At 47.1% G+C, this 13,611-nt stretch overlaps 1 protein-coding gene across 1 annotated transcript in view; it reads left to right on the forward strand.

The window, feature by feature from the left end:
• The first annotated feature begins 1,193 nt into the window (after positions 1-1,193).
• Aldh9a1 (aldehyde dehydrogenase 9 family member A1) overlaps positions 1,194-13,611 on the forward strand; it is an 18,145-nt gene continuing 5,727 nt past the window's right edge. Inside the window, exons 1-8 of the mRNA XM_031388489.1 lie at positions 1,194-1,615; positions 3,485-3,630; positions 5,352-5,481; positions 6,628-6,762; positions 7,501-7,697; positions 8,295-8,435; positions 12,252-12,440; positions 13,028-13,115. Of these exons, the coding sequence (XP_031244349.1) occupies positions 1,435-1,615; positions 3,485-3,630; positions 5,352-5,481; positions 6,628-6,762; positions 7,501-7,697; positions 8,295-8,435; positions 12,252-12,440; positions 13,028-13,115 (1,207 nt within the window). The 5' untranslated portion in view covers positions 1,194-1,434. The remainder of the gene's footprint in view (positions 1,616-3,484; positions 3,631-5,351; positions 5,482-6,627; positions 6,763-7,500; positions 7,698-8,294; positions 8,436-12,251; positions 12,441-13,027; positions 13,116-13,611) is intronic.

The raw sequence follows: 13,611 nt of genomic DNA on the forward strand, positions 1-13,611 counted from the left end.
GGAAACCCCCTATCGCATTCCCGTCTCCCGGGCTCTGTGAGGGTGTTCCCCCACCCACCCACTCCAGTCCTCCTGCCCTGGCATTCCCCTACAGCATGGAACACTCTTAGGCCCAAGGGCCTCTCCTCCCATTGATGTCCAACAAGGCCATCCTCTGCCACATATGTGGCCAGTGCCATGGGACGCTTCATGTGTACTCTTTGGTTGGTGGTCCAGTCCCTGGGAGCTCCTGGGGTGGGAGGTCCTGGCCTGTTGACACTGTTGCTCTCCCCATGGGGTTGCAACCCCCTTAGCTCCTTCAGTCCCTTCTCCATCTCCTCAGTCGGGATCCCTGAGCTCAGTTTAATGGTTGGCTGCGAGCTTCCTCCTTTGTATTTGTCAGGCTCTGGCAGAGCCTCTCAGGAGACAGCCTTATCAGGCTTCCATCAGCAAGCACTTCCTGGCATCCACAATAACGTCCGGACACCCTACTTTTATTGCCACGATTAGATCAACAGATGTCATGGTCACATTTCTGACACACACATCAGACTACCTAAATGTAACAAATCAACATGGGATTGCTGGGCAGAATATTCGGAACACAACTGGCCATAAAACCAGCCGGTGTCTCTGTACCCGTCAGTGACCATTCTTGTCCCAGTCAGTGAGATCTCCAGTCATGGGTTAACCACCAAGGCCAGATGTTTCCAGATGTTTCTGACCAACCACAACAAAAGCAGCCCTTTGAGTTCGGGCCTAGGTGTTCTTAGTTGGGCACTGCTGTTTCCATTTGAGGACTCAAACCTACACATCTTAGAGGCACTGAAAAGGTTAACTCGTATAGAGAGCTGGGAAAATTAACCAAAATTTTTTACTACCTTAGAAGATCGCATTCCCTAACAAGGTGGCTTTATAGGTCAAAGAAATACAAAGTAAGGAGAATGTTGCAAAAGCCTGCCGGCCCAGTAGGAGGAAGTCTCGTTCCGCTTCGTGGAGCTCCTTGGGGATCTGGACTGGAGGACTTGGGTGGTGTGATGCTCCAAGCTCTCAGCTAGGCCAGAGGTTTTCTAGCCCCCAACCCCGGAACCTCTCACCAGGGCACAATTTCCCTTAACTATGCTGGCTGGGCTCAAGCTACTCTCTTTAGGCTCACCGGCAGCCCTCCCACGCCACATCCCTTCGTGGCACGCGGCCACGCCCCTCCCACTTTCTTTTCCTCCTGGTGGCCACCACTGGGCTTTCCTTGGGGTCCCCACGCCCTCCCACTCACGGCCCACACCTCCCCGAGGCCACGCCCCCTCGCGGTCCACACTTGCCCAGCCAGCCAGCATCGCCTTCTTCCCCGGGCCACGCCCCCCGAGACTCCGCCCCCTTCACCCCAGCCATCCCTCCTCCCTCCCCCAACCCGCGTGTGACCTGCTGGGGCTTCCGGACGCGAAGCGCGCTCAACAGATGATTGTCGGTGCAGTCGGCTCTGTGCTGACCTCGCTCCTCCGCCTTCCCCGGCCTGCAGCCGTCGCCGCCATGAGCACTGGCACCTTCGTCGTGTCGCAGCCGCTCAACTACCGCGGCGGGGCCCGTGTGGAGCCGGTGGATGCCTCCGGCACGGAGAAAGCCTTCGAGCCAGCCACCGGTAACCGGGCGCGGGGCGGCACGCGGGTGGGGTGGGCCTTCCCCGGCTCTGTGCATGGAGTCTGCTGCCCCGAGTCCTTCCGAGCTCTCTGCAAAGGGTTGCTGAACTTGCGTGGTCGCTGCACGCAAATGTTTAACTGGGGAGGATTAAATGTTTAATGAGTGCTGGGGAGGCTCCTGGCAAAGAGGGGCGCTTGGGGTGCGCTGTGGGCCGGGAGCCGGGAGTCGGGAGTGAGTACATGGCTGGAGCGGAGAAGTCTAGCGCAGGAGCTGTGGGTCTCTGAGTTTGGAGAGCCGGGCTTGCAGGAATCGTCTGCTGCTGTGTTGTTGACTCACAGGTGAATTCCATTATGCATGATGTCCCACATGGCCTTCCACCTTCTAGTGCTGGGATATTTCTGGACGTCGATAATCGTTGGGAAAGGAAAGAAAGAAAGAAAAAAAAATCCAGCAGCCAACCACATCCGTTTAGCTTTAGTACCCGCAAGTTCTCCAGAAGGTTAACAAGGAAAAAAAAAACCCAAAAACAAAACAACATGTGTAATCTTGAGTAATGCTTACCACTGTCAAATTAATGAACTTATCCATTACCTCCACGTTTGGATATGTATTTTACGGTATTATTAACTGCAGTCATGCCGTTCATTAGATTGCCACAATTCATCCTTGCAAGCACTGAATGCTTGGAACAAACACTTAGCACAAGCTAAGGAGGAAGAGAGATCTTTGTTTCTTGGACTTAGGGTTGACTTTTGTGTTTGTTTTGGTTATTCTTATTGAATATTCTGGGCTTAAAAAATGTGTTCTGTAAACCAGAAGAAGGGCTTGTTTAGTGAGAGCAATAAAAGTGGATTGATTTCGAATATTAAGCCACGCTGCAGTGACTTGGACTGACCGGAGAGGGCTTGATAGCTGGGAACAGTTTGGCCGCCTTCCCTTTACTGGTCCAAAAGCCGAATTGCCTGCAGGAGATTTCTAGCCATTTCCTTTACTAGCTGACCCTGCTGGTCTGTCAGAGAAGTAGGTTTATGAAATCTCAGGAATTCCTTGTGAAAAGAAACTGCTCAACTTTTGTTGGTCGAGTTAGTTTGAGTTTTGATCCTTGAGATATGGGCCTAAAAAAAAAAATCAAATCTTTCTGTTATGCTCTAAGATGGGGATGGGAGATGAGACTTTAAGAAAAGACTGGCCTTTAGTGTCTAAAACTTGGAATTAACCTTATTCATCAAGTAGTAGTCTGATCGGCCCCAATTAGAGCACAGACAGGAGAGTTCACAGCAGGAGACATCAGACTTTCAACTTTGATTTTGCAAGACTGTCAAGAGTTTGAGACAGTATTGAGAACCATCACAAAATGACTTCTAGAAGGTTAATGTTAGTAAACTTAGCTATCAAACAGAGGAGGGTGAGTTTTAGACACCAGCTAGTCACAGCAGTTTTATAATGTGGTTAAATTCTTGGTTTTTTAAAATTTTTTTTTTGTTTTTTTGTTTTTTTTTTTTTTAGATTTATTTATTTATTATATATAAGTACACTATAGCTGTCCTCAGACACACCAGAAGAGGGTGTCAGATCTCATTACAGATGGTTGTGAGCCACCATGGGGTTACTGGGATTTGAACTCAGGACCTTCGGAGCTGCTGAGCCATCTCTCTAGCCCTAAATTCTTGTTTTTATGGAGCTAGATCTGCAACCCCTTGTTGGACATTAAAGGGATTCCTGGTAACCAAAAAAAAAAAAAAAAAAAAAAAAAAAGGTTAAGAACTAAATGAGATCTCGGAAGGGATCCATTCCCCAGAGAATGCTGATAGAAGCGATTCAGATGCATTGCAGCTGCTTGAGATGACACTGACTCTCCGCTTCCTTACAGGCCGAGTGATAGCCACTTTCGCGTGTTCAGGAGAAAAGGAAGTAAATTTGGCCATTGAAAATGCAAAGGCTGCCTTTAAAATCTGGCGTAAGAAGAGTGGCCTGGAGCGCGGTCAAGTCCTCTTAGAGGCTGCCCGGATAATAAGGGTGTGTATCACCACGTTCCCTTTCAAGGCAACGCTGCCCGTGCTGCTCTGAGGGGAGCTGCAGGTGGACTTGCATGCAGCTTTAGGTTGTGGCATTTCTGTGCAATGGAGAAACGACCCTACGTGTCCATCTTGGCAAGTGAAATAAGCTTCTACCGCATGCCCCATTGACAGCTCCCGGGGTATGCTTTCTTTCCTGAGTTCGTTTTGAATTGGAGCATGATCTTTATGGCTTACTTGCTTTTTAACCTAAATTATTTTTATTTAAAAGTGTATTTACTTATTTTACCTGGATGCTGCGTGTATGTACACGGTTGTGTGTGTGTATGTACATGTATGTACAAATACCTGGCGTGGTTGGTGTATCCTTGATCTCTGTCCACCGTACTCTTGGAGGTGGTTTCTGTCCGTGAACCTAGGGCTCATCAGTGGCTACTTTGGCTTGTCAGTGAGCACCAGGCCTTTGTCTGCTCTGCCTACCTAGTGCTGGGGACATGGCTCTGGTGCTGGCAGTCTGGCCTTTGTGGAGCTGGGGATTGGAACTCAGGTCCTTGTGTTTACACAGCAGGCACCTCACAAACTCAGCCATCTTCCCCGCCCTGGGTGCTTGCTTTTAATGTGTGCTTGGTTTTTGTTTTTAATTTATTTATTTGGTTTTTCAAGACAGGGTTTCTCTATATAGCCCTGGCTGTTCTGGAACTCACTCTGTAGACCAGGTTGACTTCCAACTCAAAAATTCGCCTGCCTCTGCCTCCCAAGTGCTGGGATTAAAAGGCATGCGCCACCACTGCCAGGCTCATTTTTAATTTTTTTTTGTTTTTGCTTTCCCCCCCCCCTTTTTGATAATATTTAAGCCTATCCTTTTCAGGTGTGTTTTCTACCAGGATGTACTTCTAGAAAAATTCAGAGTAATATGCATCAAAACATGAGTTGTATCTTGTGGGAGTGTAGAGTGGGATTTTGTATGTGTTAGCTATGGAGTGAGAAACCTTGAAGGGTCTGAGGATTAACCCACTTGCAAGCGTGTGTATGCATATGTTTACCCAAATATCTGTATACCTACATATCAGTGCACGCATGTATTCTGATAGAACACATGAGGCTTTGGAGATTAGAGAAAAAAGAGCTTTGTTTCAGCTTGTACATGCAGTGGGTTGCACCGTAGGGAGTTAGTGTATCTGAAGGCCTTCCTATCCTCCTCCGGGGAGGTACTGAGATTAGTTGGTTATTAATCAAGTCTCTGGGACCGAGAGGAAAGGATCGCTAAGGTTATTACCCTGGTAGCTTCAGGAACAGGAAATCACAGCTCCAAAGGTCTCTTTCTAGGGTAATGTAATCTCTTGTCTTCCGTGGCCTTTGCTCTTCAGTTGGCCTGCCTGGCGTCTTTGTTCAGATAGCCTGGGCTGTGCTGAAATGTCAGAGAATGTGCTCAAATACATGCTCTTATTTATACGTTTGCACAGAATAGTGCTTACAGCTTTCCATTTCTAACTGATACTGTTAGAAATGGAAAATGTTACAGGTTGTGTTCTGAATCTTTGTCACCTGATGATGATGAGGAGACAGGTTTTTAATCTCCCCCAGTGTAGCACCATTCCTCTGTAGTCTCATTGCAAACACCCATCCTTTCCAGGCTTAGAGCCTGGGCGACACGTTCTATTTAAACACTAGTCCTGTTGAGACACCATACTATGTATTCAGTCTCCTCTGTTCTACCCAAAGGAGCGAAAGGATGAAATTGCCACCGTGGAGACCATCAACAATGGGAAGTCCATATTCGAGGCCCGCCTGGATGTTGACACTTGCTGGCAGTGCCTGGACTACTATGCAGGGCTGGCTGCATCCATGGCAGGTAAGCCCTGGTTTGGTCTCAGGTGACCAGAGAGCTAAAAAGCAGGGCTTAGTTGTGAAGGGCAAAGTCTTAGATTCATTGTCACCTTTTGGATGGCATAAGTGTTACCTTATCTTTCTTAGATAAGGTAGAGGTGATAACACCTAATTTCTTGGGTTTTAAGGAGTCAGTGAGATAGTACATGACTAGCACCCAGCATCGAGCCTGAGACCAAACAGAGACACTAGTTTGTAAGAGTCTGTGCCGTGCCGTTTTGTTGTCATCAAGCTCATGGCCAGGCCAGGAATGTAGCTAAGCTGGTTGACCGCTTGCCTGATGTGCATGGATCCCTTGGTCCAGTTCCAAATACTGCATATTCTTTAGTGTGGTGGTGCCTACCTATAATCCTAGTACCTAGGAGGTAGAGGCAGGAGGATCAGAAGGTTAAGGGGAGCCTCAGCTACATAGTGAATTTGTGGCTAGCCTGAGGTAAATGAAACATAAAGAAACAGATGTTTATAGCAGTTCTTATTGAATGGTTGGTCGGGCCACCCCCCGTATGGCGTAGGTGGACAGTGCAGGGTTTTAGGGCCCCCAGACTTCCTCTGCTGCTGAGTTGTCCCCTGTTCCCGTGTTATTTTACCTAAGTTACACACTAGAGCTCACGAGATAGTTTTGTTTGTTTTTAAGTGTTTTTATTTAGTTTTGAAACAAGGTCTTATGTAGCCTTGGCTTGCCTGGGACGTGCTATATAGACCAGGCTGGCCTTGAACTCAAAGAAACTCACCCGTCTCTGCTTCTCCAGTGCTGGGATTAAAGGCAAGCACCACCATAGCTGGCTGGCTTTTATTTTTAAAATTATATGTGTATGGCTATTTTGCCTGCATGTGTGTTCTGTACCGCTTGCATTCCTAGTATCGGTGGAGGCTAAAAGAGGGTATGGGATCCCCTGGAACTGGAACTACAGAGGCTTTCGAGTCACTCTGTGGTTTGCTGGGAACTAAACTCAGGTCCTCTGGAAGAGCAGCCAGTGCTCTTAACTGCCGATCCATTTCTTCAGCCCCCACAGGAGCTTCTTAGAGAGTTCAGTGAACTAGGATGGACTTGTGCTAGTGAAATTGTGGGGAGCATAGACAGGCATCATTCCTTATTCTGTTTTACCTCTAGGAGAGCACATCCAGCTCCCAGGAGGGTCCTTCGGCTACACCCGAAGAGAACCACTTGGGGTGTGTGTGGGAATAGGAGCATGGAACTACCCGTTCCAGATCGCCTGTTGGAAGTCGGCTCCGGCTTTGGCCTGTGGTAAGAATGCAGGCTCTTCCACAGAGAGCCTTCTTCCTCCATTCCACTCCAGCAGACGTGCCCTGGGGCGTCAGATCTCAGAGGCTGTGGGCCTGTCCCTGCTCGGTCTCGGCCCTGAAGGAATTTAAGGTTGAGGTCGCAGGTCGTGTCTTAAGTGTCTCTGTTTGGCATCTGTCTAGTTTGTCTCTCACATAGGATCTATGGCGTAGTCTAGGCTGACCTTTTGAGCGAGCCTCTCTAGTGCTGGGATTAAAGGAAACGAAAGTTTCTGATCTTTAACTGTTATACAACGAGACCCGTTACCCCTGCTTTACACTGAAGTTTAAATGGGATAATACACGTGTCAAGACCTTGATAGGTGAGAACCCACGGTGGGAAAACAAGATACGCCCTTTAAAAAAAGCTAATTAACTTCAGATTTATTAGTTTTGTGTGTGTGAGTGTGTGTGTGTGTGTGTATGTGAGTATTTTGCCTACATGTATATATGTATACAATGCACACTACTACTGGTACCTGTAGAAGCTAGAGGAGGGTGCTAGATTCTCTGGGTCTGGAGTTTTAACTGGTTATAAACCATCCTTCGTGTGTGGAAACTGATCCCAGATCATCTGCCAGAGCAGCAAGTGCTCTGGTCCTAGACATTTCTGTTATTAATAACACTTTTGATGAATTTGGAAGACCAGGCACTGGCTGGAATAGTCTCCTCTTGTCTAAGAGGAGCACTTGGTTTTCTACAGGTAATGCCATGATCTTCAAGCCTTCTCCCTTCACGCCCGTGTCTGCTCTGCTCCTGGCTGAGATCTACACCAAAGCCGGTGTGCCTCCTGGGCTCTTCAACGTGGTGCAAGGTGGGGCTGCCACAGGCCAGTTTTTGTGTCAGCATCGTGACGTGGCCAAAATCTCCTTCACTGGAAGTGTGCCCACTGGCATGAAGGTGCAGATGAAACCAGTTTTGTTTAACAAATGGCTAGCTCTGGCAAAGTTGACCCTGTCCACTGTAGTTTGCATGTTTTGGATTTGTATTGGGAATGGGCCAGGAAATTGTGCTGGTCTAAAGTTTCCTGTGCAGGTGTGAGGGAGAAAGAGAGCACGCGTGGGTGGTCTGTGGTGGGCCAAAATGGGGTAGAAAGTCTCCCTGCCTAAGGAGATGGTGCATTTAAGGGGTTTCGGCCTAGGCTGCGCTGGCACTTCTCATGTTTGGTGAGTTAGCTACATCCTATAGAAGACAGAGTATTTTCTCAGGTTACTTCAGATTCATTACTTTGACCAGAATTTATGTTCTAAACAGCCCTAGACACAAAAATTCAAAAGAGAATTCCTGGCCATGAGGGGTGAATCGTCAGTATGTTTTAGATGAGCTCCTGTTTCAGGGTTTGAAGTGAAGTTCTATAAATTCTCATGTGTCTGCCAAAGAATATTTTAAGTGGGGAAGGGCTCCATCATCAGATCAAGATGCCTGATGGGTTCAGGAGTCAAGTTGACCTCGCTACGGGCTAAGTTACACTAAAAAATGTCTTGCTTTGTTCTGCAGATCATGGAGATGTCCGCTAAAGGAGTCAAGCCCATTACTTTGGAACTTGGGGGCAAATCTCCTCTCATCATCTTCTCAGACTGTAATCTGGAGAATGCTGTGAAGGGGGCCCTGATGGCCAACTTCCTCACACAAGGACAGGTCTGTGCTCTTCCCGAAGGGGCTGGGAAGGAAGGGTCTGGGAGGGAAGGGGCTGGGAGGGGAGCGCTCATCCTCTCCACGCACCAACACACTCGGCACTCAGGAATTGCAGGATAGTTGAGCATACAGTACAAGGCTTCTTGTGGATCTTTGACCTAGATCGCTATAATACATGGTTCTTAAACTTCCTAAGTCTGTGACCCTTTAACACAGCTCCTCATGTGGTGGTGACCCCCAGCCATAAAGTTATTTCTGTTGCTACCTCATAACTGTGATTTTTGCTGATGTTAGGAATCGTAATGTGAATAGTTTTGAGATACAGCTTTGCCAAAAAGGGGTTGCGACAGTGAGGTTGAGAACCACTGCAGAAGCAGCCGGATTTACCCTCCTCTCCATCTGCTTATACACATAAGATATAAGCTTTCCTTTAGTGTTTGTAGTAGTTGTAGGCACAAAGTCTGTAACTATGAACTACTCCAGTGTAACCAAAAAAAGCAAAATCTTTATAAAGTAAAGTACCACACTGTACCACACACACACACACACACACACACACACACACGCACGCACGCACGCACGCACGCACGCACGCACGCACGCACGCATAGCACTGTCATTTCTCTTACTGGTGTTAACTTTCTGATTTTTACGTTTTCCCATCTGTAACCCTTACTAGAACTTGACTGCTTATTTGACTAATATCTTTGTAATTGAAAATAATTTTCATTTTTTTTTTCTGGGACAAGATCCAGCTGAAGGACTAAAGTAGTACAGTAGTGGAGCACTTGCCTACCATAGGGTCTGAGACAAGAGCCATAACACCACAAAAAGACAAAAAAAACCAAACCAAACCAAAAAAAACCCAGAAGAGCCCGTCAATGATGAGGCAGTAGACTCAGTGATTTGCTTGTTTCCCTCCCTCTGCTCAGTTGCTACTACTTTTTTAAAAAAATCCTTTAGACTTCCTTTATTTTATTTTATGCGTGTGAATGTTTTGCCTGTGTGTGTGTGAGTCCGCACCCTGCGTGTCCCTAGAGACCAGGGGAGGCGTTGGTTTCCTGGAACTGGAGTTAGAGATGGTTGTGAGGCAGCATCCTGTGGATGCCAGGAACTCTGCATGGGCCCTCTGCAAACGCAAGGGAGCCATCTCTCCAGCCTCGGTCATCGTTTCTCCAAACCGTACATGCTTATGTGCTACAGTGTGGTAGTCTGATGCATGTAGAAGGCTAAATGGTCGGTCGGTACAGCTGAAGTAATTGGAGTTATTGGCATCGTTTACAGTGTGAGGGTTGATGTTTTGAGACAAGTCCCTCTGAGAGCTCAGGCTGTCCTCGAATCCCTAGCTTCTTAAGTGCTGGGAGCACAGGCCTGTGGCATCATGCTGGGTTTTTCCTCCCTCTGACCCGAGAAACTTCTTTGATTTCTGGCATGTTAAGGTATTGCCAATCCATCTCATTCTTTTTCCAGCTCAACTCTAGAATTAGCCATTTGTCTACAGCCCTGGTTTCAGTGAGTGGTAAGTGTTACTTAGAAACCAAGCTCTTGGCTGGGGCTGGGGCTCAGTGGTAGATAACTGCTTAGCCAGCACCTGTGAGCTCCTGTGTTTAACCCCTCTGAGCCAAGGGAAAGAGCAGCCAGGATCTTAGTGCCCAGCTCTTGACTACCACCGTGGTGTTCATGCTGCTCAGGCCCGGGCTGGGAATGTGTGACTGTGTGTGTGGACACGGAGCCGCACACACCTCCCCTCCCCCAAGACAAGGTTTCTCTGTGTAGCTCCCCTCTGTAGACCAGGCTGACCTCATACTCAGAGATCCACCTGCCTCTGCCTCCCAAGTGCTGGGATTAAAGGTGTGTGCCACCACCACCCAGCCACTTTTCTTTTCCCTTTTTTGTATCTGTCTTAAAAAGCACAAATTCATCCAGCTACTTTAAATCATTTTGGCCTTTTTCTTGCTCCCTGTCTATGTTTGTAGTTTCCTTTTCTGGTAGCGATAGATTCAGCTTTTCTCATCCACAATGTATTGAATCACCTGGTCCTAGAATAGCATTGTGAAAAATCAGCCAAGTTCGAAGTTTCAGGGACTTTCTAGTTCTTTTTGCCTTTAGCCTGGATGACTACTGCGTCCTAAAGGCGCTGGGTCTGTTCTGTCCTCCCTCGCTTTCAGTCTGGTTATGATGATCGTTTAGAAGGGCAGGTCCATTGCTTTCTGTTTGTATGTCATTTGAGGTGTCTTTTCCTCTGTCCTTCAAAGGTTTTTAAAATCGGTTTTCATCAGGCAGAACATGACCATAGTTTCAGATGTGAAACATTTTTTTTTTTGTTTTTTCGAGACAGGGTTTCTCTGTGTAGCCCTGGCTGTCCTGGAACTCACTCTGTAGACCAGGCTGGCCTCGAACTCAGAAATCCGCCTGCCTCTGCCTCCCAAGTGCTGGGATTAAAGGCCTGGGCCACCACCTGGCTGAAACATTTTTAAAGAGCCCCACCCGGGGCTGTAGGCCCCCACTCCTCCTCCCCTGTTCCCAGGGCTGTAAGTCCCCACTCTTCTCCCCTTCCCCTCCCGTTCTCACCCAGTTCCCATTCCGAGACAGTGTTATTGGTGCTTGCTCGTCCTTTTCTGTGCTGCTCTTTGACCACGGTATATACAAACATACACAGATATTTGTATAGTTCGGATGTCCTCCACTTCCTTTCACAAAGGGAAGCAGGTTAGAAGCACCACTTCTTATATATAATTATAATAAGTTGTGGAAATCACTCCTCTTAACTTCACAGGGATCTATTTTGGGACTCTGCTCTCTGTTCTGCTGTGTGTTTGTGTGGTAGTTGAACAGTATTCACGGACATTCCCGTGAGAATGATTAGCGGTTATTTACACTTTTAGAGATAGAATAGAGACTAACACGCCCCAGTGCCCCCAACCCACCAGGGTTTCTTTGTGTAGCCCTGGCTGTCCTGGAACTCCATAACCTGCCTCTGTCTCCCAAGGGCTGGGATTAAAGGTGTGTGTCACCGCCACCTAGCTTAAAATGCTCCATTTTAAAAACTGGGCTGAAGACTACAGCTCTTAGCCTTGTTTTACTTTCAGCTCACGCTTGAGAAACAGCCAGAGTGAGCATCTGGTGACGCAGGAAAAGAGAGGTTCTGTCCTGTGCCCCGTTAAAATTGAAGCAGAGGGAGAATTAACCTTTCTGTTCAAGGGCAGATCGTGCGTGTGGCATGTGTGTCTACAATCACATGTATGATCCTTCTTAATTACTACAGACAGTTTTTTTTTTAATAATTTGTTTTTATTTTATGTGCATTGGTGTTTTGCCTGCATGTATGTCTGAGAGGGCGTCAGATCCCCTGGAATGGAGTTACAGACAGTTGTGAGCTGCCATGTGGGTACTGGGAATTGAACCCAGGTCCCTGGAAGAGCAGCCAGTGAGTGCTCTTAACCACTGAGGCATCTTCCAGCTTCTGTGGGCAGTTTATTTTAGAAATGAAAATGTTCTTTGAAAAATGTGTTATGGGGCTGGAGAGATGACTCAGCAGTTAAAAGCATTGACTACTCTTGCAAGGGACCCACGTTCGATTCCTAGTACCCACCTGACAGCTCACAATCATCAGCAACTCTAGGTCCAGGAAATTTAGTGCCCTCTTCTTGCCTCCACAGTCACCAGGCACACACATGGTACACAGACATAATGCAGGCAAAACATCAGGATACATAAAACATTTTTTAAAAAATGTATCATAACTCCTTGAAGATTGTTAGATTTTTTTCCCCGTTTTTTAAATCCCATATACAAATTTATGTCTCGCGCCTCCTTTAGGTCTGCTGTAATGGCACTCGAGTCTTTGTGCAAAAGGACATTGCTGATGAATTTACAAAAGAGGTCGTGAAGCAGACTCAGAAGATAAAACTTGGAGACCCACTTCTGGAAGATACAAGGATGGGCCCGCTCATCAATGCCCCGCATCTGGAACGAGTCCTCGGGTTTGTCAAGTCAGCCAAGGAGCAGGTAAGAAATGACAGAAGCGGGCTGGGGAGATGGCTCAGTGGGTAAGAGCACCGACTGCTCTTCCAAAGGTCCTGAGTTCAAATCCCAGCAACAACATGGTGGCTCACAACCGTCCGTATTGGGATCTGATGCCCTCTTCTGGTGCATCTGAAGATAGCTACAGTGTACTTATTTATAATAATAAATAAATCTTTGGGCCAGAGAGAGCAGGGACTGAGCAAGCGGGGTCTACCTGGTTGACCAGAGGGAGCAGAGGTCCTAAAGTCAATTCCCAACAACCAGATGAAGGCTCACAACTATCTGTACAGCTACAGTGTGTACTCATATGCATAAAATAAGTAAATAAATTTTTTAAAAAAAAAGAGAAGAAATAAAGAAACGGCAGAAGCTTGGAGGGCAGGGAGGGTTTCGTCCTGGCTCCTTATCCTGTTCCCTTTCTATATGACATTGGGAGTTGCTGTCCCTGAGTGCTCTGCTGTGGGAGGGTAAGTGTGCACGCATTTGCTCGGGCTACATTCTGCCTTTTGGGGTCATGCATGGATTGTGTGTTCAATACAGACGATGCCCGCCTTTTCTCTCTCTCTTAGGGTGCTACTGTGCTGTGTGGTGGAGAGCCATATGTACCGGAGGACCCCAAATTAAAACAAGGATATTACATGACACCTTGCATTTTAAGTATGTCTTGTTTGCTTTTAAATGGCTTGGATTAAATACTAAGTAGCTATAAGTGACTATAACCTGTGTAATGGCATAGGGTAAGGGTTGGCAAGTTGAACCCAGGCTTCTGAAGTACTTCGCCACTCTTGGAGCCCCCAGGTGCCCCTGCCCGAGGGCAGCCATATGTATTGGTTTGCTGGAGACACCTGTTTTGGGAACAAGCTTAAAAACAAAAATTAAGAACAAAAACCCAAAACTCAGAAATAATGTTTGATTAAAATAATTAGGGTAATGACATCTTCAGTCGCTATAATCAGTATAACTAAACCAATTTGTCAGGTGTAATTTTGGTAAGTTTTAGTACATCTTTTCACTCATAAAACTCTGCTTTGGGAGCCAGGTGGTGGCGGTGAGCGCCTTTAATCCCAGCACTTAGGAGGCAGAGGCAGGCGGATTTCTGAGTTCTAGGACAGCCAGGGGCTACACAGAGAAACCCTGTCTCGAAAAGCCAAAA

Source organism: Mastomys coucha, unplaced genomic scaffold (genome assembly GCF_008632895.1).
Source record: "Mastomys coucha isolate ucsf_1 unplaced genomic scaffold, UCSF_Mcou_1 pScaffold1, whole genome shotgun sequence".
In the NCBI taxonomy this organism is placed as follows: domain Eukaryota; kingdom Metazoa; phylum Chordata; class Mammalia; order Rodentia; family Muridae; genus Mastomys; species Mastomys coucha.